This window comes from Rattus norvegicus, chromosome 16 (assembly GCF_021556685.1).
Source record: "Rattus norvegicus strain SHRSP/BbbUtx chromosome 16, alternate assembly SHRSP_T2T, whole genome shotgun sequence".
Taxonomy (NCBI): Eukaryota; Metazoa; Chordata; class Mammalia; order Rodentia; family Muridae; genus Rattus; species Rattus norvegicus.
In genome coordinates this window covers 34,286,874-34,313,692 of record NC_141549.1, presented here as the reverse complement: position 1 = coordinate 34,313,692, position 26,819 = coordinate 34,286,874, and the positions used below count along the sequence as shown (strand labels likewise).

The window sequence follows — 26,819 nt, the reverse complement described above, 5'->3', positions numbered from 1 at the left end:
AAAGGTCTTTGCCATAAGACTGAAAACATAATATTTTATTGGAACATAACAAAATCAAAACAAAAAAGTGATTTTTAAAGTCCTAAAATATCACTGACACAACCCAGAAAAGTGGTTAACAAATAACTTATAATGGAAAATGACTAAGATCCACCCTATTCAATTCATGTTACTAGAGACGTCAAGATGTTTTTAATGATGGTTTTCTTCTGGTACTGGGGACTGAATCCAGGGCCTTGAATGTGCTGGGCAGATGATTTTTCACTGAGCTATATGCACCTGGCTCTTCTGGGTGGTTTTTCTGTACTAAATTATGCACAGTACCAGTGCATAGATAGTATAGATGGTAAAGGAAGATAAAAGGCAATGCTTTTAAGGTTATGCTGTGACCACAACCGAAGCCCCTTGGTTCTTTGTCTCTGTGGTTACTGGCATATTTAATGTAACATTTGACATTCTTGTGTACTAGTTTGTATTCTGACAACCTCAGTAGGCTTAAGATGGTGTTGTTTTAGAAAGTAACTTTAAGAAAACCATTTATTCATGCTAGTTGTGTATATTCACGAGGCCAGGCTGTCCTCAATCCCCCTTTTGCTATGAATGGATAAGGCCCCTGCTTCCACTGTTCGAGTGTTTGTTGGCTTCTTTGCTCATTTTCAGGTGCTTGGTATCAGACCGTGGGCTTTGTGCATGTTAACCAAGCACTTTGCTAACTGAGCCACTGTGCACTTCTTTTTTTGGGTGTGAGCCTAGCCTTTAACGGCTGAGCCATCTCTCCAGCCCTGTGCACTTCTTTTTAACTTGCTTACTCTTAATTGGTATTTTATTTTTGAGTTTCAGATCTGATAAATTCACCTCTGGTTTATTCATTATGTATATATCTTGATTTAATTTATTCACTTACTTTTATAGCTTTTCCAGTTTTATTGAGAACACCAGGGCAACATTTTCTTCCACCTTGGAGTGGAATTTACTCCCAGAGTTATTCAACATGTATTTATTGATCACATATTAGATGTCAGATGCCATTTTAGATCTCAGACACCAATAAATGAAAAAAAAAGGTAGGTCCTTATACTCAAGGATTTTTAATTCTGTTGAAGGAAATGGATAGTAAAATTGAACCAGTAATCCACAGTATGTCATAAAAGTTTATGGAGAAAACTGCCAGATACTACAATTGTGCGGTATGGGCAGGACCTCTCTCCACCCCCTTTTAACATAGGGTAGATATAGCAAGACATACCCCAAAGATACTTTATGGAAAAATATGAAGAGAGAACATTCCACGGAGAAAGAGCAGAAGGCACAGAGGGCCCCTATGAAGGAGGTGCAGTAAGGTCCCTTAGGCTGATGTGGACTCTTCGGTGGTAAGAAGCTGGGATAAATCAAACAGAAGAGACCTTATTAGGATCTGCCAGGACAGTGTATTTTATTCCACTTTATTCCATATAAAAAGTCACTGCATGTAGTGCTATGATGACAGTTCACTGAAAAGGACTCTGATGGGAGTCATGGGGACATGGATGAACAAATGTAGGCCCAAGGAAGTCTATCAGAGGGCAGTGCTAGTATCTGAGAGAGAGCTTGAAGCTTGGAGGGGAGCACACTGGAGGTGACGGAATGAAGAATCCCAGTTTGGAGATCTGAAAGGGAGATTGTTGGATGGACCAGAGATGGGGTTGAGAACAAGCACACTCAAGGGTGACTGCGATAATTTTTTCTAGAACTTCTAGAAAGGAAGTTTTGACACTTTACATTAGATCTCTACAGAGATGTTATGTAAAGGCTTCATGTGTGTACATCTTAAATGCACTGCTTATCCTAAAACTGTGCTCCAAATTACGTATAACCATGTGTCATATTGTAGTAACACCAAATGTAATTGTCGATTATTTTTATTTTGATAATCTGGTGGCGTGTAGAGTTCTCAATGTTGGCTATTCTTGGAATAATCTTGGGCTAAGCCATGTGTATATTCACATTTATAATCTACTGGCTTTGGTGTGACTGCCATATTGTCCCAAACCACCACAGTCCATACAGATGGTCTTACTAAGATAAATATCCATGGTATGTTTTATTTATTATGATTATCCTTAGGGAACATAAATGTCCACAGACAGTGCTGTATTGATTTCATATGGATACTCTCATTGCTTTGTTTTGATGAGGATCAAGGTCTTGCTCATGTAAACTATGTGGAGCACTGAAGGTGCTGAGTTTTAATTATAAAAAGAATTTAATTAATTGCAATTACATATATTAAATAAAACTTTACAAGACTGGTAAGTATGGCCTAATAGGCATCTGTTTGAGGAACCGTGTCTGGAATATTAAAGTGTATGCTGGATCCTTTTTACTTCAGTAGTTGAGTATTTGAAAGTATTTTCCCTTTCATAAATGTAGGCATTCACCTTACTATTTCTGAATATGAAAGTGTGTAGATCGCTGCTCACAACTAGAAGACTTAGATTTCTTTACAGCTATTATGCAGAGAATATGCAGGCTCTTTTAACATTTGTGCTGACTGATGATCATTAATGGGTTGAAGAGAAAGAGACACAATCATGAGGAACTATGGATCTCTTTGTGTAGAAAATATCACGCCACCATCTCTTTGAAAGTATTTGGAATATGATTTCCTCCTCTCTACTTCTGGAGGTTGCCACTGAACCAGACACAGCAGTTCAGTAAGAAGGACAGTGGCGGGACCTTCTTATGGATGAGACCGAATGATATGGAATAAAACCACCTGACTTACATTCTAGGCTCTGTGATTAATTAACTTTTTTTTTTACTATTTGATACATCACTGTACAGTTTCATATCTAGGGCCTCTTAAATTTAAGTGGTTTAAAAGATACAAGTTCCATTAAAAATATTTTTAAATGCAGAAACTGGGTCAGGTCTGGTGGTATATGCTTCAATTCCAGCACCAAGGAAGCAGAGACAGATGAATCTCTGAGTTTGTGGTCAGTCTGGTCCTATGTAGCCCTGCATAGTGAGTTCCAGGTCAGCCAGGGTTACATAGTGGCACTCTGTTGCAGAAGAACAAATAAGAGGAGGGGAGGAAGAGGAAGAAGAAGAGGAGAAGGAGGAGGAAGACTCCTTTTATAATAACAAAATCATGTTGTTTTGGGACTAAATTTAGACTCAGATCTAGTCCAGACTGATCTAAAACTCAAGATCATTCTGCCTCTATCCTCCCAGTGCTAGGATTATAGGTATATACCACAACCTTCTATGAACTAGTTATCCACTCGAGAGTGCAGAGGACCAAGGACGGTGAGTGGTGTCCACCCCCATGCTCCTCTGAAGGCTGAGAAAGGAGCACCATTAGGACAGGACAGAATAGAGAAACAGATGATGTAATAATTCAACTTGTATGAGACTGGAGAAGCAGCTCAGAGGTTAGGAGTATTTGCGGCTCAATCAGGAGGATCAGAGTTCACATCCCATCAAATGGCCCAGAAGGTTTTAATGCTGTCTTTTGGCCCAGGGGGCAACTGCACACACATGTGCACATACACTTACAGAGACACACATTCAGCAGCATAAGAACACAATCACAAATAAAAAAATCTTGAAAAATTTTAAGCTAAAATTGTTAAGAAATAACTTATATACAATTTTTCTTTATTTTTTTAAAGATTTATTTATTTAATGTATATGAGTACACTGCCTCTCCCTCCAGACATAGCAGTACAGGGCATCGGATCCCATTACAGATGGTTGTGAGCCACCATGTGGTTTCAGGAATTGAACTCAGGACCTTTGGAAGAGCAGTCAGTGCTCTTAACCTCTAAGCCATCTCTCCTGACCCTTATATACAATTTTAATGCTACGTACACACAACTTCTCTTTCCTTTAATGGTTGAGATTTTTGTCTGGAGAAGTAAGAATAAAGGAGGGAAAGAACATTGCTTTCACATTGCACCAGTGGGAACAGCGTGTTTAAAGTAGGAATGCCATGAAATGACTGGCCTGCCTTCTCATTACTGTTCCTCCCATTCCTCCTTTTAACTGGAGCTCCTTTATCTAATTTATTAGTTTGACGATACCCAGGGTTTTCTTCTGTTTTGATCTTTTTAAGACAGAGACTCACCATATAGCCCTGGCTGGCCTGAAGCTCACTATGTAGACCAGTCTGGCCTTGAACTCAAAGGAGATCTATCTGCTTCCTAGTGCTGGGATTAAAGGCTTGTGCTACCAAGTCTGGTCTGAGGCTTTGGAGCAGCCTCGGTTTTGGCCTTCTTTAAGGATCTCTAAGCTAGCAGTAAGTAGCCTAGCCATGCTGTTGTAGGAAGTTGTTCGTTCATCCTGGCTCCAGCACAAAGGCAGTCACTAAACGTTGGCCTCATTTCATCAGAGCTGAATGCAAATTCCTTGTGCTCTTCCTGTGTCCTCCTGGAACCCTGGTCTGGCTGCTTGCTTGCATATACTATTGACAAGTGAAGTTTCTCCCTGTGTTCTAGTCCCTCAGGATCTCACCACCTGCTGCCATACCTGCCAACAGTGCATTCTTTTCTCTGGTCTGCCCCCCACCCAGCCACACCCTGCCCCTTCCTAGGAAAGCTGCCAACTGCCCAATACTATGTGTCTCTGTGTTTGCCAAGCAGTATCTCTTGGGCTTTTGCCCACTGATTGCTTCAGATTCCTTGACACTCCCTTCCTCTCCCTAAGACAATCAACGACTTCTAGATCCTGCCAATGAACTAGGTGTCGCTAATGTGTAGGCCAGTGTCCCTGGACTGACGCAAGCTGAGCCAGTTTCTCATGTACCCGTGTGAGCACTGTTTTATTAAAGGTTTTCTTCCTGACACAAAATTGTCTTCACAGAAGATTCTCCACTAGGACCATCCATCACATGTCTCATGTGGTCAATAAAGTTTAATGATCATGAAGTTTGGTGTACTTCCAAATGTATGATCAAGGTGACCAAGATCTCTCAACAGGAATGAAAACAAAACTCCTGGCCTCATTGTAGATTTATATCCTTCTTCTTAAAGCAAATTAAAACAAAAATGAACCCTAAAGGATACAAAATGGCCAGTTAACTGGAGAATGGACAATGGAATATTTTTTACCGAAGATTTAATGACTGTTTACCATATCTAACGAACATCGGTCATTGATTTTAGTACTTTGAAAATAACTAACAATACTATGCTACTAACTAAATGTCTAAACCTACTGTCCCCAAGAAGCCCAAGCATGATTTTGATGCTTCCCTATGTTACCAGACAACTAACTGAACTTTAATAAGGGATCCTGGCCTGCTCATTTGATTGGGTCCTTTGGTGCTAAGTGGAGTGCTTTCGGTCAGTTTTGACAAGTTATGCATTCACCACTGAATTACACTTGGAAGAGGCTATTTTGCACATAAATGTAAATCGAACCACGAAGCTTCAAAATCAGTAACACTGTTTTGCATATGAATATATTTCTCACCGAGTATTTGCTCCTAAAATCCGTGGGTTTTAAAAAAACAAAATAGAATCTGAAAGAAACACATAAACGTAGAACACAAGAACACAGCGGCTGAAAGACCCATTAAGAAGGTTTTTACTGCCCCCTGCTGTCCATTTCTTAAAAATATCAAACATTACAGTAAAAACTGACAGGGTGAGCTTGTGAATCATCCCGATGCTTTCTTCTGAGCGATGATTGTAAAGTAAGAAACCAAGGCCAGCGACGCGTGGGTGAGCTTGCACGTAAAACGGCTGTTTTGACTTACGTGGCTGACTTTGTCCACTCCATTCTTTCTGTAAGTTAAATTACTTGAGTTTGGGGGTTGGGGATTTAGCTCAGTGGTAGAGCGCTTGCCTAGTATGCGCAAGGCCCTGGGTTCGGTCCCCAGCTCCGAAAAAAAGAAAAAAAATTACTTGAGTTTGCTTTTAAACATTTGCATCGTTGGGATGAAGCCTCCAAATAACTGAACAAATGCCCATCTTTATAGTGTAAACCTGACTCGCAACTAAGTAATCAGACACCCTAAGGAGCCTAGGTAACACTAGCTACAGGCCACAGTAAGGCGCTGTTATTTTTACATACGATTCAATTCAGACATTATAAAACAGAATGTGATTTCTTATTACACTTTTCATCTCAGGGTTAAAGACACCAAGTCCCAAAAGTGTCTTGAATTAAGAGGCGAGTCCAAGGAAGATCCCTGATTGGAAGCCCCGCGATATGAATTTAAGGGCCCTCTCCTAAACTTTTATTGCACAGAAGGGATACACCCTGTAGCTTAATAAGAAGAATTTATAGGAGTTACAATGGACATAGAGGTAGCCTTCTTCTTTGGCTCTCTGTTTGCACTCAATTCGCTGTCTCATCTTTGGCTGTGTCCTGTCGCTAAACATAGGAAACCAGCCTGCTGTGCTACGGACTTGGTTTATTGGTCTTTGACACAGAAATTCTGCCTACTCTGGCTGCCACATTTGGGAGATGTGGGTGTGTGTCTGTCTCTAATTAATAAGGCAACCTGGTCCATTCCTTAAGCCTGATGTTTATTTTAGGGTTTATCTCTACTTGATCTCTGTACACTGTCATCTCTGTACCTCTAGCTTTGGGGTAGTTTTTTTTTTTACCTTCTTCAGTGACTCAGGATTAAAACCACACACCTTTCTCCTCACTTCCGATAAACCATTTACCATTTTTACACTGCCTAGGCTCTGTAAAATCTGCACTCCTATATAACAGCCTGCTGGTATTTCTCATGGCCTCTTTACCTGCCCCACCTGGGGTACCTAGTGGTGTTGGCTATTTGGCCTCCTTTTTGTCTGGCAGGTTTTTGAGAAAATTCTACTGCAGAGACCAGAGGACAAACAACCCAAGAAATCTCTCCTCTTCTCCCTTGAAGTAACAGCAGAAGTCAACAAAGTCGCTTTACATTCACAATAAGAGTTCTTACCTGACTCTGGGAGCTGGGTTTCCAGTGACTCTACACTCCAAATAAACTCTGCTTCCTTCGGCAACTTCTTGGCTCCTCAGCTTCTGGATGAAGCGAGGTGCAGATGATGGCAAGTGGCGGGCTTTCTGGGGCTGTGGGTGCGGGATGTGAGTGTGTGGCAAGGTCTCTTCTGGAGCCTTGTGGGCCTGGTAGCAAAGGCTGCCCTGGGGTTGCTTGACCTCTGCGTCCATCTCGAGTTGGTCTAGCTGGTCTGCAGTGGGGCTCTGGCTGGCTGAGGCACTCATCAGGGTTGATGGCTGATTTTTAGGAGACAGATACCCACTGTCTGGTGACGAGGACTCACCATTAGGGCTTCTGTTTCTTGGCTTGGCTGCCTCTCTAAATATGGACGTCAGTTCCTCGATGAAACTAGCTGCCTTGTCGCACAGTTGGCTCTGGGGGCCAGTCTTGCTTTGCTGGGCAGCCTTGGGCTTTGCACTTGGATTGGGAACTTTTGCACCTCGTTTTTCAGCCTTGCGTAGGCTCCGGATGTAGCTGGGGCTGGCCAGCAGGGGTGATACCCCAGGTTTTCTCTTTGAAGCCGCCGGGGAAGTGATCCTTTCAGCTTGTTCTGCTAGAGGCTGGACAGATGCTCGCCTATTATCCCGAGGTCCTTCTGAGGAAGTCTGCTCGCCTGATTTCTTCTCCTCATAGGAAGGAGTTTCGCAGAGGCTCGTAGGAGACTTGCTGAAAATCTGCGAGATCTCCTTTTCGGAGTCAAAATCTTCAGTTTCAGAGTTGTCTATAGCTCTGCGTGCCAGGTCAAGGCTTTTATTTATTTCTTCCTGGCTGAGGAAAGCAGAGAGGCCTGGGAAGAAGTCAGCACTTCTGCCCTCTTCCTGCATGTCTGATAAGGAATCATAGAAGGAGTCGTGGGAGGAAGTCTCTGACATATTTGAGCAGTCTACACACACTTGTTACTTGTAGCAGGAAGCTGGAGGCACAGGAAACCTGTGTTCTTGCTTTCTGAAAGACAACACAGAATCTTCATCAGTGTTAATAACCCTTCCCCTGATTTTTTTTCCATATCATTAGTAACAAGAATTTGAAAGAAACTTTAAGATGAGCCACTATAGCAATCTTCTTTATTCTATAAATTGGAAGAAAGACCAAATATTTGTGTGCTTACAACTTATAATCCATTAAATTTTTATTTTAGATTTTCGAGGTAACCTCTTGTTATGTAGCTCAGCCTGGCCTTGAACACACAATCTTCTTATCTCTGCTTCCAGTTCTAAGAGCTAGAGGTTGGATTAAAATGTCTGGCATGGTTTGTAATTTCAGGTTGACATGCACTCTGTAAGTGAGCAACTACTCACAAATGATACAAGGAGAGGATGTCTTCGGCAGGGCAGGTCCACAGTGGGCACATAGGGGGCGTTTTGCGTGCCCTCTCCTCTCTCATCACAGAGTTTACCAGTCGTCTCAATGCAGCAATATTTTCAGATAAGTGCTTGAGAATTTTAGTATCTCTGACTGTCCTAGTTTGGTTTCTGTTGCTGAGATCGAAAGTATGAGTAGAAGCAACTTTGGGAGGAAAAAGTTTATTTGGTTCATAGGTTACCGTCCATCATGGAGGGAAGCCAAAGCTTCCTCATGCAAGAACCTGGAGGCAGGAACTAAAGCAGAGACCGTGGAGGAATGCTGCTTACTGACTTGCTCTCCGTGCTCAGCTCACTTTTTCATACAACCCCGGAGCACCTGCCCAGTGGTAGCACTGCCCAGAGTGGGCTCAGTCTTCTCACATCAATCATAAAACAAGAACATGACCCTGGACATGGCCACAGGACAATCTGACGGAGTCCATTTCTTGATTGGAGTTGCTCTTTGCAGGTGACTCTGGTTTGTGTTATGATGACAAAGGCAGTGTTCTGATAGAACACTGACTTTGTTCACATGGCTCGAATCCACCAAGGGCAAATGTATAATCTCAGATTTCACCCATTTAATAAGTATAAATAGAAAGATCAAGCATTTGTGTGTTTACGAGTTATGATGTATTTATTTATTTATGTTTCTAATAAACCGTTTCAACATTTCTTTGTGTGCAGTCATCATCGTGTATATTCATTCATTCAACATAATTCTAACAGCTAGCAATAATCACGTATTAACTTTCAGGTGCTGAGAGTAAATGTGCACTCCATACTAAGTATTTCCAAACTGTTCTCTCTCTTGAGAGAAAGGATGTATAAATGTACTGTGTTTTTAACTTTGCGGCTTAAGCATTCCTGTTATATTTATTAACTGGTATGTCAGCATGAAGCCAGCCATAAATGAGATATAAATTAATTAGCATGACTATGTCCACAAACTTTGTGGACACCGATTCTTAAATGTTAATTTTTAAAAGTCATAGCATTCCTGTTTTGTTTTTATTTGGAAACATGCCTAACTATGTAGTTCGGGTTGACTTTGGCCTTGGACTTGCAGTTCTCTAGCCTCAGTCTATGAAAGGAGTTGGGATTAAAGACCTGTGCAGTGTGCACACATGTGCACACACTTGTTTATGAGCACATGCAGGTGGCCTCATAGGTGAACTAGAGTGTTGGGGTACACTATGTGAAGGTATGTCTCTGTATATTCGATGTTCATTCTTTACTGGCAGCAAGCTAAATGCCATGAGGATCTTGGTATTGTCATTCCTCACTAGCCTAGAGGCAATCTACAATGGTATATGATTGGCTGTAATAAAGATCTGACAGCCAATAGCTGCACAGAGAGTAGAGGGCGGAACTTCTGAAAGAGGGATGCTGGGAGAAGAAATGAGACTCAAAGATTCACCAGGAGACACACAGGTGAACTGAGGGACCAGAGTGGAGCAGAGAGGTAGAACTAGGCACATGATGGGACATAATGCCAGGATTAGTCAGTTCAAGCTAGATAGCTGTCTGGGAGACTGCCCTAACTAAAAGGCCTAAGCTTTGAAATATTAAAAAGCCTTTGTGTCATTATTTATACCACTGACAGGTCTGAGAAAGTCCTGTTATAATAGGGTGTCATATTTCCTAGAGCTAGAGTTATATAGGAAGTTGTGAACCACCCTATATTGGTGCTCAACTAGTCTTTTAAAAGAGCAGTAAAGATTCCTAACCACTGAGTCATCTGCCAAGGCCCTAAAGGGTTTTTCTTTTGCAGTGGAAAAAAATCCATAGTTCTGTACATAAAATGTCAATAGGATGGATTAACTCCAGAGGATGATGTTTGCTGACTACTTTCTGATCTAGAATCATGACATAGTCCTTCCATTCAAGAGTTAAAAAGCCACCACATGGGGTAATAAAATAGGGAAGTTGGAGCCATTAAACAAATGACGTGAAGGTAATCTAAACATCTGATAGAGTGTCAAAAGAATGTGAAAAGTGCATAGGAACCATAGGAACAATGTGGGGAGGAGCAGTCTAGTCTTAAAGGATGTAGAAGACAGCTAGGTGTTCTGTAAAGGACATTTATCTGTGAATATCATTGGAATCAAATGATAGTATCATTTGGGCATCAGTTTAAACTCCCCTTTTGCTCACTGAAGCAATGAGTCTTCTGTCACTCTAGTTGTGGTGTTCTTTTACTAGATGTTGTTTACAGCATCATAGGAGGAAAAGTTAGAAAGTCCCCAAGATAGCATTTAGAAGTCATCAAAGGAAGATATTGAACATGGTGAATTTCAACACATTCTGCCAGTAGTAACCTGGTGGGGTATTCCCCAGAAGTATGACAATTGGACCAAGTGAAGCAGTTTACCATCTAAGAACATCTGGTTTTTGGCATTGGAACTGCTTGCTTATCTAGCTTGATGAGCTAGGCTTGATGAGCTCCACTGTCCTGTTCCTATCATCGCACTTACCTTTATCAACTCAATGGTTCTCTAGTTCAGTGGTTTGCAGTCTGTAGTCACAACCCCTTTGGGGGTCCAACAACCTCTTCACAGGGGTTGTTCATCAGATATCCTTCTGTTAGATATTATACTCCAGTTTGTAATGTTAGCAAAATTATAGTTATGAAGTGGCAATGAAATAACTTTATGGTCGGGGGTCACTGAAACATGAGGAACTGTATTGAAGGGTCACAGCATTAGGAAGGTTGAGAGCCGCTGCTCTAGTTTCTTTGTCTTGACTCTTCTGTAGCATGGAACCTTCCTAATTGTTCTCTTCACGAAGGAAGTTTGTACTCAGATCACTTTTAACATGTAAATATATTTTGTTTATGAGCAACAGGCAGTTCAACTCTAATTTTGAGATGACAGAATCATAGTAAAAGTAAACAAGTATAAAACAAATATGCATATAAAATTTTATGTAGCTAATTAATCATGAAACCATTTAAGAGTTTACAACCCCATTTCGAAGAAGGCACTGAAGACTGCACACATATGTAAGTGATTATGAGTGTTTAAATTTTTTGGTAGACTTACAACTGGTTAAGATCTATACAACAATAAAATACAGTGTTTGGAATCATACAAAATCCAAGTCAGTATTATTTTCGCTAGAAAAAAATTGTATATCTGGGAAACACTCAGCCCTGCATGGTTACACATGTCTATAATCTAGGACCCAGGTGTTGGGAGGTAGCCTGTTCTAAGAAGAAAGCTCCCAGCAAGCCAGAGTCCACAGTGAGACCCTCCGCACAGAGAAGAACCAAGATTCAGGTCCAGGCAGTTAATCTATAGTTGTCTTAACCATGTACTTTAGCACTGTTACATTATAGTTTTACAAGCAAGATTCCTAAACCATGCATCATATTAATAAAACAAGATCAGAAACAAGCTCAATACATCACTAACTCCTTTATAATTTAGTATAAGATGAACATACTATGATATGTTTTAAAGCTTCAGGAAAAGCATTGTATAAGGGAGCTTAAGCCAAGTGTATGATGGGAAACAGCCGATTCTTACTGCTAAGTTGGGAGTGTTTGCTGCAGGCATATATTGTCTCACCTGCTTACTAACTCACGTGTTAGCTTTTCAACAGGTGCCATCTTATAGGATTCAGTCGTCAGGATTAGTTGCCGTTTAAAAATTGCTTGCACAGTGAAAAGCGAATTAATAGCATGATTGCGTACCTGCTCTAGATTTAATTTTCAGCTCAGTTATTGCTGCTGGAACATGCACGCAGGCTAAGTAAAACGCTCACTCAATGTGCGATGAACAAGAAGGTTTCTAGGTGGCCTGAGGTTACTGGAAAATTGCGCTTCAGAGATTTTTGTGTCAGTCAACACTTCAAAAATGAAAAGACCGTCTTCCAAAGGAATGATACACAACTGCAAACATCTCCATTATTTCCCTGAGACTTCCTGTTGGATGCTAAATCATGCTTTTTCTAATCTAATGATGCTGTGAGAGATGTGGACTATGAAGCAAAAAAAAGTACTACTTATCTTGCTTTTGGTCTGTAAAGAAGGAATGAGAGAAATGACAGTGTAAGGGGAAGTGTGATTCTAATGTCCTGTTCCCCAGTTGGTTCTTGATTGTAAAGAAGGCCAGGGTGGGACTTCTGGGTCCCAGGAGGAAAAGGCAGAGGCAGAGAAGGAATGGGAGAGGGTCTTTCCTGCCACGCATTGGAGGAGTAAGAATGCAGCAACCATGTAAGGTCTCGAGGGGAGCTAGGACCTGCCGCCTCTGCTACAAGTGAGTGGCCAAGGATGTTTGGCAGGGGTTAGGTGGGACTAGCCACCAAGATTTGGGGAAGGTGGAGAGACAGAGATAATAAATTGGTAAGGGCACACTTTTTCTAGGAGAGAAAAAGTAATGCCCAGTAATTGTGGCAAGGAGGTAAATTGTAAAGAAATGTGTTTTTTGTGTGTGTGTGTGTGTGTGTGTGTGTTTTATCTGAGGATTCAAGGGTCTCTGGTGGGACTGGTAGCATGGTCCACTTCCCAGAGCAAAGGCCAGTAGAGCAAAAGGGAAGCCAGAAGGTGCCAGAGCATGGTTGACCCCTGGCAAACACAGAAGCTTTTAAAACTACATGCAACTCGCCAGAAGGAAAATATTTCTCCTTCAGGAAGCAGCACAAGCATCTTGAGGAATAGAGGGATCCTCTGTAGCTTTTGATCTTTGACTGCTTCCTCTCCAGTAGTTTGAGTGGCCTGAAAACCCCTTTTTTTATCTTTCCTCAGTTCAGTTTAGCTTAAATGTCATCTCTCCTAAAACTGCCTCAAGCCATAATTCTGATTCTTGGAATATGTGTGGTTCTAGCTTCTTCCCCCAGGGGAAATGGCTGCTCCTTGGGTCTGCCCATGTAAGTCAACCTCATTATCCTCTTTTTCACTTCCTGTCATAGAATGGTAGAGCATGCAGCTAATGAGAGTTGTGTACCAGTGCAAGGGAAGCTTCACGGAAGACGAGGTACGTCAGGTAGTTTTTCTTCTGTGATTTTTAATAGTCCAATATTAGGGATTGATCAAACATAAAAAAATAACCATACAGAGGAATATGGCAATTGTCTGCCATTAATATAGTTTAAGCAATTTACAGTTAGGGATCAAAGATTTAAGTGAGACCGTTTTTACACAGTCTGGTTAATGCCTTCTGCCTCCTCCTTGTACTTCCTGACTGGTATGAAAAGCTTCACGGCCTATCTGAGTTGTTTACCTACGGACAATTTGCCGATCTGACAATTCTCTGGCACACCCTCTTAAACACAGACTGCTCTCAACCCAGGTTCTGCCTCTCTGTTCCTTAGACCTTTTGTGTTCTTTTAGATTTTCATGACTTTGCATATATTGTCCGTTTTGCCTAAAATGCCCCCTTTTGTCTTTCTCCATCCTGCTTGTCTAACCAGTTCACCTGTCCACTTCCTTTGGAGAATTTCTAGAATTCCCTGGTTAATGCAATTTGATTCTGAGTCCTTTGAGTAGTATGTTATCAATGCAGTTATCTTTTTAACAATACATATTTATTTATTTTTTCTTTCAGCACTAGGTGTTGGACCTAGGGCCTTCGGCATGCTAAGGAAGCATTCTATCAGTGAGTTACAACCCTAGCCCCAAATAAATGTATATAGATTTGGGGGGTGCGTGGAGACTGTTTCCCCACTGAGCTGTATGCACCATGAAGGCAGGAGATGTGAGTGGAGTCTTATATGGTTACTGCTTACCACATTGGATCACAGCCTGTACTAAAGAAATACTCAGAAATCTCTAGTAGTGTAAACATGTTTTGCACTTTCTTTCAGGCCTTGTCAGGAGATGGAGTGACAGAAACAAAGGTAGGAACTGAAATCTGTTATCACCTCCCCTGCTCTCAGAACCAGAGACCCACCGTAGCATTTCAAATATACGTTCTCCACTGAAATGTTCTGCTGTCAACCTTGAATTGTAAGAATTCATGATTTTTTTCTGCATTTATTTATTGGAGTGTGAAGTGTGTATGTGTGAGGGAGTCAGTTTCTGTTTCCTCCATGTGGGTTCTGCGAATTAAACAGATCAGCAGCCTTGGAACACCGAGCCAGTCACTGGGCCTAAAAACTTACTTCAACATCATATACAAACATTAAATGTGTCCATTTAGCCAGGCAGTGGTGGCACATGCTTTTTGACTTAGCTCTTGGGAGGCAGAGGCAAGTGGATCTCTGAGGTGGAAGCCCACCTGGACTACAGAGTGAGTTCCAGGTCAGCCAAGGTTGCTCAGAGAAGTCCTGTTTGTGGGAAAACTGCTAATTATGGTAGGGTGGAAGTGCACCAAGACCAGATAGCATCTAGGCTCAGCGCATTAAGGGAGACTTCTTCATTAGCAGGGCTTCTTCTCTGACCTTGTCTGGAGAATTCACACACACCTATGCCTCTACCTGAAGAATGTCATGTAGCCTCAATTTGATTACAGGATCAATGTCTTTTATCCTGATAAAACCTGTTCAGCTAGCACTTGAGTATCCTGAGATGCTTCCCTGTGCTAATGAGGCATATTGGTACCCTAAGCACTCAACAAAGGACCTTTGCCTATCTTTGATGTTCCTACCCTCAGGCCCCCAACACTTTATAAATCTTGAGTCCCCCCATGTAAAGTTGATCTGCCCCCTGATAGCTGGTCTCTGGGTGGTCATTTGCTGTATGTATTCACAGGGCTTCCCAACACCCTTGCTGGCTGTCTCTGTTCTCATTGCCTTCTTGGACCAAATTGGCTACCATCTCTAGGGAGACCCACACCCTATCTTGAAAAAAATAAAAACAAAATAAAACAAAATGCCCATTTAATAGATACCAGTTCATATTTGATATATTCATATATTGATTAATGTTTTTATCAGGCTAAACCTGTTTCCTAATGTTTCCAGGGTTTCTTTCTCCCTCTTTCATAGTGTTCCTTGGTGCCCACGTTAGTCACTGTGTTAGTGTGGTTTGATTTCTTGGATTGTTTCTTGAGAGTAGACTACTTTGTCAGTACCCTAAGGGTTACCAAAGATATCTTTCTGGGACTGGGTGAAGACTCAGCAAATAAAATGCTTGCTGTGCAAATTTGAGGACAGGAGTTTAGGTTCTCAGGACCCAGGTACAAGTGAGGCAGGTGTGGTGGCTGGCACCTCGAAGCCAGCACCCAAGAAACAGAGATAACTGGAGTAAGCTGGTTTGTTATATTAGCTGATCGATGAGTTCTGGATTAAATTAAGAGACCCCAATCTCAATCAATAAAAGTAGAGATAGGGAGAGGAAGACAGTCCATGTCAGCTTCAGAACACACACACACACACACACACACACACACACACACACACACACACACCATACCCATGTTCATGCATGGGAGCATAGCACCTCAAATACAGGCAAAAATATTTTGTTCATAGAAATCTACTTTTTACCAACAGCAACTTAACAAGCTGATTGAGATACAAAAGGAAACGAAGAAGAAGAGGCTAAACAAAGAGCTAATAGAAGATGATTATACGATGTTACTTCATTTCTCCCACAATTTGAATTTTAGTGTTCCATTTTGCATTTTTTCCTCCAGGTGAGTTGGGACTTGTTGGTAAGCTCATGGATGCTCCTACCCTCCAGCTCCCAACACAGTGCATATGTGAAGATTGGGCGCTTCCTTCCCTTTGAGACAAGTCTTTCATTGGTGTGGAAGTTGACCACATAGCCAAGCTTCCAGTCTCTGCCTCTAACACCATTGAGATTCCAGGAGTACGCCAGGGGCCTCCTCTTTTACACACAGATCCTGGGGATCGGCGCTATAATTTTGAGACAAGCACTTTAGTTGACTGTTCCATCTCTCCAGTCCCCATTTTTCCTTTCTCTGTTGCCTTTCACATATTAGGGATGTCTTATGCATCTTGTTTAAATATTAGCATCTTCTGAATTTGTGTAATTACTCTATTGGCGATTTTCTATGCTCTCTTCTTAGCTATCATCATGGCCCTTCCTCCAGTTTGTAGTTCTTCCTTTTGTATATCTTTGTAAGATTGTTTTGTAAGTGTGTTGAAAATACAATTTTTTTCTCAGCTTTTCTTTGTCTGGGAGTGTCTCTGCCATTTCCGAAGCATAGGTTTTTGGAACACTGAATTATTTCTTGATAATTTTTCTTTAGTACTGTGAAAAAACAAACTCATGCTACTTTCTTTCAGAACAGCGGTTTTCCATCTCCCTAAACTGTTGACCCTTTAGTGGGGTTCCTCATGTTGTGAAGACCTCCAACCATAAAATTATTTTCTTTGCTGTTACCTCAGAATTCCAATTTTTCTACTGTTATGAATTGTAATGTAAATATCTGATATGTGGTCCTTCAACCCCAAAGGGTTTGCAACCCACAGGTTGAGATGTACTGTTCTAGACTATTTGATTTTGTTGGGAAATTGGTTGTCAGGTAAATTGGGCTTCACTTACATAATTACCTGTCCCCCTCTCTCACATCCTTGAGTGCTCACTTTCTTTCACCCTTGAGAATCATGTTAAAATGCTTTCATTATAACCCATCATGGTGTAGATCTCATTGACTTACATTTGACTTGTGACCCCTGACCTTCTATATATCCATACCTTTCTTCAGTTCATGAAGTTTTCTGTTATTTTATTTCCTTTCCTTGGCATTCTCAAGTCTGCCTTGAACCCACACAACTGCCTGCCCTTTGTCTGCACTGTACCCAAAGCCACACAGGTCACTCCTCACAGTTTCCTTTATGCCAACCGGAAATGTTTGAGCAGCCATTCCTCTTGCTGTATTTTTCCTCCTGTTTGCTGTTCCCACCGCCTGCCCCCTGTGGATGCCTCTTTTGCACTTTAAATTTTACTGAGTGTAGCTTGAAGCTCAAGAATTACTGCTTTATTTTTTACAAAAAGTTCTTCTGTGTCTTTTGGTTTCTTTTTAGAATACTGAAATGATTATTTCTTCGAGCCCAATGAGCACCCCCCCCCCAAAAAAAAAGAAAAAAAAACCTCTCTAAGACCTTCCCCACATTGACTCCTGCCTGACACCTCATTCTACAAGCTTCCTGACCTCATTCTGATTATCCAGTGAGGGGATGATTTTCTTTTCAACACTCAAGATGCTTGTCATGCAATACTGTCTCAAGGTTAAGTATTACTTTTGTCTTCCTAACCTGCTATGTGTGTCCGTCTAAGAATTCTAAGTCAACTGCCTATTTTCTATGCGTCTATAATTACTTCCAGATCTCACCACTGGATGGCACCCAGGTCCAGAATTTGCAGGGCCTGTAGCTACTGTGTTGTTGCAGTCTCAGAACATGGGGACAATCAAAACCCAGGGTTGTTCCTAATATATTGTTCAGAAAGAAACAACAAGAGTAGTCTGATATTTCAAGAGCATCCCCTTTCTCCCAACTTCTTTAAGGTAAATCCAGATGCACCCATGGTTATGCCTCTGTGGTGGTCAGGCATCACAGAATAATGTTCAGATTTTGTTTCGTTTGTTTGTTTGTTTTGAGACAGGATTTCTCTGTGTAGCCCTGGCTGTCCTGGAACTCACTCTATAGACCAAGCTGGCCTATCTCACAGAGATCTGCCTGCCTCTTCCTCCTGAGTGCTGGGATTAAAGACGTCCACCACCACTACTGGGCAATTCTATTCATCTTTAAGCAGTGCATGGATCATATACAGGGGTCTGTGTCATACACATATGCCATCAAAGTCATCAAATTATGCCCATCCCTGAAGAAGCAGCTTTCTAAGAGCAAGCAATACACCACTGAGACCAAGTTGCTGAGAGTAAGCTCATGGTCATAGATTGTTACAACCAATCACAGGAGATGCTAGTTAGAAAAGAAGCCCAGAGACTGGGTCTGTATGTCATCTGGCAATAGTTCCATGGGAAACATGGATTCAGGGAAAAGAAGGAGGCGTGATAGGCACAAGACTAAGATAGGACAGGAACATTAACCCATGTCCTGGTTACTCATAATGAGCTGTCTCACTTATTACATCACTGAAAAAATGTTACTGAAAAAGACCTCTGCCCCTGTTCCAGGTTCCGGGTCAAATAGTTTTTCTCACCTCTGACACACATGGGCCACTTGAAACTGACATTTAAAGTTACTTGTCATTGAGACCCGCATTTGACAGCTCTGCACTCTTAGCAGTTCTGTGCCTGCGGTTCTGATCCAGTTCTATAGAGTATCCCCCTTGCATCTGTATCAACTTCCTGCCCTGACTTTCAGTGTAGTTCCTCTGAACAGGGTAGCCTCTTCAGCCTCTTATAAGAGCCATTGTGTCCCACATACATGGCAGAATACACGTACACAATACTCACATATATAGTATGATGCATGATCCAACAATTATTGTAGTAATTAAGATTGGGGATCAGCGCGGCTGTCGAAGTGACTCAGAGGTTAAATACTAACTGCGCAGCCTGGTGACTTGTATTTGATCCCTGAAAATCACATAGAAAGCTGGATGGACGGCTGCACACTACAATGCCAGCATTCCCATGGCAAGATGGAAGGCAGTGACTGGAGAATCACCTGGAAGCTTGTAGCCCAGCTTGCCCGGAGTATGCAGTGCAGAAGGAGAAATGAGAGCCGCCTTCACAAGATGAGAACCAACTTTCGAAAGCTCTATGCAGACCTCCACACTCATCTTATGGCACACATAAGCCCCAACCCCAAACAAACCAACAAACACTAAGAAATGAAAACTCAAAGTATCTGTGTTTGCTATTGACCATCAATACTAAGTGGAATCAGGAGTGCTTTCTCAGTTAAAGCCAGAGAAATTGGTTTGGCTTGTACATTTGTTATTTCATAAATTCCCACATGTTGGAAAGACTAAAACACATCCAACTATGCCACCAGTGGACTTGCTCGTGACAGAACCGCGGGTATTTGCGAGGAAGAGGTACACCACTCGCTCATTTAGAAACGTTAAAGATAGCATATTAAGGGGTTGGGGATTTAGCTCAGTGGTAGAGCGCTTGCCTAACAAGCGCAAGGCCCTGGGTTCGGTCCCCAGCTCCGAAAAAAAGAAAAAAGAAAAAAAGGAAAAAAAAAGATAGCATATTAAACACTTATCTCTAATGATTCTGACTTTTACATTTCTTATCAACAGCCAAGGAAAGTGTCTTGGGAAAAAATCAGAAGCAAAATAATCACCCATTCTGTTTGCCAGCAATTCTAGTACATGCTGAGCCCCCATATCCCAAAACCGGAAATCCCCAAATGGTCTAAAATCCTAGGCTTTTTAAAGTACTGGCTGATATGACATCACAAGTAGAAAATTCTCCACCATCGAGTCCTGTTGTCTGCATGAAAATTGTTAAAAGTGATTATTAATAATACCATTGAGAATATACTTTCAGGCCTCATATGTAAAGTATATATAAAACAGTTTTGCTTAATAAGTCTGGACTCCCATCTCCTATGTGCCCCATTATGTATATACAAATGTTGAAAAAATGTAATATCTGAGACATCTTTGGTTCTAAACATTTCCCATAAAGGATATTCAACAGAATTGTGTAAAGTTTGCTAACTCTTTGAGACATGTAATATGGACATGGTTAAAAAGGTACCTACTATGAGTTATGCTTCTCTTCTGAAGCCTAAGGACATAACCTTCTGAAGGAGTAACATCTCAGCATTCCTTTGACTTTTTGCTCATTGTTGGGTCCAAGAATTAGGGCTCAGAACTCATACTAAGTGCCCCACCACTGAGCTCTTCACATCTACAATCTAACATTTAATAGAAGAGGTAAGAGTAGTAAACTAAGAAATAATTTCCAGGTTCTGTATTTCTTATACTTAAATGCCTTCTTATCCTTCCTGGATTGGCTGACTTTTGGGCATTTTTTTTTTAATGACGTCCATAGACCATGATTGATTGGAAGCCTCTCAATTGTTGGAGAGATGGGTGATGACTGCCACACACTGAGATTGGGCTCAGGCTTTCGTCTCCCTTAAACTACCAGAGAAACAGAAGCTGCTGATATTTTCCCACAGTGCTTTGCAGGCAAATTCTTGCAGGTACATTTTGACATGTGTTCATGTTGTCAATTTCCTGCTCATAAGTAAACATTTGGTATTGCAAAGGTTTGGGAGGGTCAGCCAATACCGCGAGGTAACCAAGACGCTCAACTACCTCCAGATATGAGCACACAACCTATCAGAATTCTTGCTTATTCTAAACAGATATTGCTTCCAAGTGTAAACTCCTATGATCACACATTTTCTTAACTTTCTGTGCATATTTCACTCATTTTGTAAAGTTTATACCCCTCAATTAGTCGGTTCTTTATATGTGTAATTTTATGGCTCACAGTTTCTTCTTGAGTTAATATCATCTGAATTCTGTGAAATTATAGTATAAAATGAAGAGCATATGGTGTTTATATTGAAGATTTTGGATTTTGTATATGTATCATACATCCTAACATAAGAAATCTTAGCATAGCCACGTCCCTCACCAGCCACAGCACTTTAGTGTTGACCCTGTACCTTTTCTGGAGAGGAGAGCACAGCAAGACTGACCCTGATAGTGGGTGCAAGTAACCCGGTCCCCCGGGTGAGAGCTCAGGAAAACTGGCACTGCCACTGGGGAGAGCTGGCCTTGAGGTCATGAGAGCAGGAGAGCTGGCTCTGTCCCTTACCTGCAGCCCTCAGGAGAACCAACACAGTAGGGCTGGACTTGGTCAAGGAGGACAGGGTGAGCCAATCCTGGGGGAAAAGTAGAACTGGCCCTAACACTCATCTAGCCTGAGGTAGCTGAGGTGGCTTAGATGTGGGACTGATGGCCTCCTCCTCACCACCTATGGTAGTTGGGAGAGCTGGCCCTGAGGGCACGATAGCCCTGCCCCCTCACTGGCTATGACACCTGGGAGAGCAGACCTTGCAGCTCACCTGGGCAACACAGTGGAGCTGGCCCTGATGGAGAAGGCTCAAGTGAGTGAGCCTTGAGGGTGTGAGAGCAGGAGAGGTGGTCCAGCCCATCCAAGGCTACAGCACTTGGGAGAGGGCCTCATGCCTTGACTGGGAAGCACAGTGGAGCTGGCCCTGGAAGCATGAGTGTTGGTGAGTCAGCATCTGGAGGTGAGGGAATGAGACCAGGACTCTGCCTCCTGTTGACGGCCACATTGGATGGCCTAGTCAGAGCAGTCTGGAGGGCTCACCTTGGTAGTTTGGGTAGGGAAGAGCTGGCAGGCTGACCAGCTCAGCCACCACCCAGGCCCAGGTCCACAGCTTTGAGTTGGCCACTCTACCATCTAATCATCTGCAGATGGCTGGGACACATGAAAGGGCCAGTCGTGCTATCTGAAGCTGCAGAATCTCCATGACACAGAGCAATGAAAGGATAAATGGGAGGAGGCCCTGTGAGGATCCAATATTGTCACAGAAGCCGGAGATCTCAAACCAGACCAATGACTCATCGCAGTGAACGTTTACAAGAGAAGGTGTGTGAACTTCGGTACACACTGTGACAAACTACAGCTTTCAGGACGAGGTGCGCTCTGTGCTTTGATTGTTCGTGTTTTTTATTTTGGAGAGGAAGTTGTAAGGGCAAAGGGTGACTATGAGGTGGTAGGGAGATGAGTGGAACTGGAGTAAATGGTGTGAAAGTCATGAGGAATCTATAAAAAGTTAAAAAAAAGTAAAACAAAAATGAAATCTTAGTATTGCTATCCTAGTATTTGGGGAAGCATTTATTTTTGAGGTCCTGAAATTGTAATATATATATATATATATATATATATATATATATATATATATATATATATATATTTCACAATGCTTTATGAATATGAAAACAGCAAAAAGATAGGCACATCTATATGTTATAAATAACCGTGACTTTTACAATTGTTGACTTTGATGCACAGAAAAATTACATTCATGACACTTAGGAGAATCCTCTATATTGTGAGTAAAATATATGTGCATATATATATATATATATACACACACACACACACATACACACACACACACACACACACATATGAAACCTTATGAGAAACCTTCCAGAGTTATTTCCCTTTCTCTCTCTCTCTCTCCATCTCTCCCCCCTTCTTTCTTTTCTTGTTTTTTTTTCTGTTTTTTTTTTTTTTGAGACATAGTTTTTAGTATAACCAGCCCTAGCTGTCCTAGCCTCACTCTGTAGAGCAGGGTGGCCTTGGACCTCACAGAAATCTGCCTGCCTCTGCCTCCTGAGTGCTGGGACTAAAGGCATGTGACACCACACTCAGCTTAAGAATTATTTCTTAAACTTAACAGAATGCAAGAAAGACAAGCTTGACACACACAGCCAGTGCAGAGTATAAGAATAGCAGAGTAAAACCAAAGCTTCCTATGACTGACTGCCTCTGAGTTAATCATTCTCACAGTAAATCATCGGACCCTGATGGAGCACACATCATGTTTCTACTTTAGTATTTCTATTATCCAAGACTGAAAGAAAAAGGCCGAAATATTTGGCTCAATGTGTAGCATTCGGAGCTGGCAGACTCAGCATCGAAGCTTGTGTGTAACTACAGAGCTCTCTCTTCCCACTGCTGGTACTATGGGTAATCGTTGGAAGTGTTTAGCAAAGAGGAGAATAATTGGTTTCTGTAGAATATGTCAAGAAACACCATGGCCAAGACATTCCACAGAGCTGCTAGAAGTCTGAAAGAAAAACTGATGCTAGAAAGGAGACGGAATCTTATATCCTTTAATCGTGTGTACTAGGGCGAAAGAAGCACTCTTCTGGTGCCTTGGAGGTTTCAGACAGGGAGAGATGGTTCAATAGTCCCCTGAAAATGCACATATGCATAAGAATAAATAATGTCAAGTGTTGGAAGAGTGTAAGCCAATCAGCTCTATGGTGGGATTTAGATAGGAAATAGGAAATTCAAGTCATAAGCTTAGGCGGAAATTTTCTAGTGTAAGTGACTTAGATATTTAAGCACCCTCATTTGTTTGTTTATAGTCACAGAAAAAGGATTAATTGCTTTTGATTAAACCATTCAATATTGCTGATGTTTTTCAGAAAACCTATCTATGAAGGTCAAAGCTAAGAACAGAGGCTTTGAAGTTTGTTTGCTTATTTGTTTATTGTTTTAGAATCATGGCTAATTTTAGACTAATTTCTTGCTTCTTATTTCCTTCTTCCTTTTTTTTTTTTAAATCTCTGTTTTCTCTTTCCTCATTTCAGTAATTTTTCTGGTCATTATAAAGAACCCTGTAGGGCAACAACAGCCAAATGTGAAAACATTCACAAAAATCCTATGTTTGATGCAAAATGACTTTAGTTATAAAGTCATGGTTTAACAATGTGGAAGCTTCTTTTCTTTTTGATCATCAGATAATTGCCATTGTGAAAAGGTATCTCAAATTCACCCTGTGATTTTATACACAATCCACCCTGTCAAAGTAAGATATTTTATCTAAATTGTAAACGGAAGCTGACAGTTCATCCAGTTATGACACAGCCATAGACTGTGTTTAATGAGGAGGACTTGAAGGTTTTTTCCTGGTAACCTCTTCATTTTATCATCTTCATATTGAATCCACTGGGAATACTGTAGTTTTTACTTGTAATTTGTTCATTTATCACTTTCATTCAAAAATCACATTTGACAGACTGCATTGTAGATATCCAGTCAAAAAGGTTTTATTCCTGTGTGTAGTAAAATTGTTTACCCAAGATGTTCCTATAGTCTCTGCTATGATGCTGTGTCACTTGCAAATTATTGTCATAATGCTTTGATTATTTTTTGTTTTCTTGGCTGGAATTTTACCAGGCCCTGGCCACTCACTCTGCATGGACTTGATTCATAGGTGAACTCCAGAATCACAGTGTCCTTCAAAGGCCCCTGACTACCCTGTTTAAGCAGTGGGGACTCTTGTCCTGGCCTTGCATGACTATCAGTTACTTTATGTTAAAGAATTAGGCCAACTTATTTTGCACACACAAATATTTCCTCTTTGCACCTTTAGAAATGAGAATACAAAACCAACAAAGCCAAAGCCAAGAAGTTACAATGGTGGTAACTTCCCAGAGTGATCCTTACTCCTTCTCGTGAGAAGAAGTGTGACCTGTGGCAATTTAAATATCCACTTTTAGCTGCAGAACAAAGAAGACTGGTCAGAAAGCAGACATAGAGCCAGAGAAAGGGACCCCAGCCCACACCCAATGCCAGAGCAACAGGACCAGGAATGTGCAATCCTGTAGTTACAGAACCGGTTATGGCTAGATAGGACCGCTGACCTCCTCTTCAGTTAGCAGTTACAAAGTTCTGAATATTTGAGCAGAGTACTCAATTTCTTTGCGAAAAAAAGTTGGATAGTATCTTCATCGTGTAAAAAGGGCATGGTTTTGATAGACAGAGAAGTGGAACAGATTTTGAATGGTTTTCTATTGCCAAGTAATAGACCTTGTATTTGGCTGTAGTATTTACACTAGAAGTTAATCAGTATTTTTAGAAAATGCTAAAAAGTAATATGAGACTGAAATAATTCTTCACCAACATCATGTGTTGGATTCAAGACAATTTCCTCAGTAGCTTAAAAACAGCACAATATAGGACTGGGTTTTGATATTGATCTTTGACAGACTGCACTGTAGATATCCACAGTCAAAAATGTTTTATTCATGTATCCATTAAAATTATATTACCTGGTTTTATGCCCAACTAATTTACTTATGTCCTGTTGGTTAATTTCAAATCTTTCAAGAGATAATAAATAACTCAAAATATTTAAAACCTAAAGTTTATTTTTTGACACCTTAATGTTTATTTATTTTAGATCAAGGTTTATTATTTTAAGCCATCAGTTTTTAGCTTAAACATGGATGACAGTCAAGATGGCTACAGTTTCATTTACTATGAAATATAACACATACACCCTCTTGACAAATTTGACTCCAACACAAACTTATTTAACCCTTTTGGAGTTGATCAGAATGATTTAGCACACCTAAGATTATAAACCTAAGGTAGTTGTCTGACAGTGTGGGCAGAAAGAAATCCAGCAAAGTTTATGTGTTACCTGTTTTGGGGGAAAAATACAAAATTAACATTACATTTCTTATCCTCATGAAAGGAAGAAACTCAAGCATTTTCCAAATAGTATCACAGTGCCAGGCAAAGCTATTGAAATATTTCCAAGTTTAAAAGTCTTAAAAGTGTCGTCTTACCAGTAAGTGTGTTAAGCTGTGTACAGAACTTTTCAATGCTTGGTTGGTTTGAAGCCTTCGCAAGGGCGATGGATTTCCCAAGAGCTTTTCTTCTCTCTCCTGGTGAGAGGAGGTCTGCCTTGCCTGTCCATTAAGGACTGCTTGGTCTGTGGGATTGAGACAACTGTGGCCTGAGACTCTCATCTGTTCTCTTACTCTACTCGGCTATATTTGGTAACTGAACTCATGTTTCAGCTGAGTGCCACAATCAGGACTCCAAGTAGTGGGTTGGGAAGCAGCCCCAGATCTGAGGCTGGGTTCTTAGAAATGAAAGCCACTTGGTATAGAAGGAAACATAGTTATGAATTGAAAATGACATGACATTTAAACATAATACCCTCTGACTTTGTCAGCCTTTCCCCAGGCCTTTAGTATTTACAGGTATGTTTATGGTTTCCAATTAAAAAAAAAAAAAAAGAACTTCGGAGGAAGAGCCCTGGGATGATTAAATTTTAGCCATGTGGTGGGTTCTTCCAAAATAGTAAACTCAGTAGCTATTTAAAAATTAAGCCACCTGCCAAATTGAGTGGATATGCCAATTGATTTCTTACTTCATCGTGTTAATTTAAAATGGTCTTATGACTAGAGTGTGTATTAAAGACATAGTCCAAGGCATAATGGAATAGTGCAAGAAATGGAGACTGAGTCTTATAGTTCAGAGTGTGAGCCTGAGGCATTAAAAACACTTAAAGAATAATTTCCTGAAAAATCTGAGCACATGGTGAATGAACATTGTCTCATACAAGTATGAAGTTGTCTCAACTGTAAATAAATATATATACATATATATGTATATATATATACCACAAATCCTTTTCTTAACTATTTTATAGCAGCTCACTGTGACCTAATCTGTATTGTTCTCTTGTTAATAACAAATAGAGGTAGGAGGAGCCAAGCACTTTTCTGATCTAAGATTGTCTTCTAGAGTAAGATCTAAGGGCGTGGAGAGAATCATAGGGAAGGTCCCAGGAAACTCCAGAAGTACCGAGACTTGATTTGGATCTCATGACCTTTGATCTGGTTTCAGGTCTAAAGAACTCTGTCCCTGATAGTGAAGTTTGTGAGTTGCTCCCTGTTCCGTTCTGATCCCTGGCACAGTGTCTCCATGGCCAACTTGCCCTTACACATTTTACAGCTTACTCTTTGTAGAGCAAAAGTGGTACCCGCCTCTTAAGTCCGATTGTCTTAGTTTGCTTTTGCTGTTGTAAGAAAATGATAAAGATGAACTAATTTACACAGAACAGATGTTGACTCATATTTC

The 26,819-nt window shown here is 41.0% G+C and overlaps 2 protein-coding genes and 1 long non-coding RNA gene across 7 annotated transcripts in view; 1 reads left to right on the top strand and 2 right to left on the bottom strand.

Moving 5' to 3' along the window:
• Positions 1–25,683, bottom strand: part of Palldl1 (palladin-like 1) — a 41,160-nt gene extending 15,477 nt beyond the window's left edge. For all 4 annotated transcript variants that reach the window (XR_015640297.1, XR_015640298.1, XM_087589523.1 and 1 more), the window contains exons 1-2: positions 25,517–25,683; positions 6,920–7,924 (exon numbers count right to left, since the gene is read on the bottom strand). Coding sequence is in view for 2 of the 4 variants with exons in the window: in XM_087589523.1 (XP_087445649.1) it covers positions 6,920–7,851 (932 nt within the window). In the remaining 2 variants the exon portion in view is untranslated. The remainder of the gene's footprint in view (positions 1–6,919; positions 7,925–25,516) is intronic.
• Positions 1–26,819, bottom strand: part of Erich1 (glutamate-rich 1) — a gene marked incomplete at its 5' end in the record, with an annotated part of 52,793,804 nt that overhangs the window by 49,350,671 nt on the left and 3,416,314 nt on the right.
• Positions 1,229–19,856, top strand: LOC148000515 (uncharacterized). Of its 3 annotated transcripts, XR_015640300.1 has the most exons (6): positions 1,261–1,370; positions 13,237–13,301; positions 13,872–13,922; positions 14,131–14,163; positions 15,760–15,902; positions 17,260–19,856. It is a non-coding gene; the product is annotated as an uncharacterized LOC148000515 (long non-coding RNA). The 3 variants fall into 3 exon arrangements; XR_015640301.1 differs by lacking the exons at positions 15,760–15,902; positions 17,260–19,856 and adding an exon at positions 15,903–17,224 and having other exon boundaries at positions 1,229–1,370; positions 14,131–14,272; XR_015640299.1 differs by lacking the exons at positions 15,760–15,902; positions 17,260–19,856 and adding an exon at positions 15,903–16,400.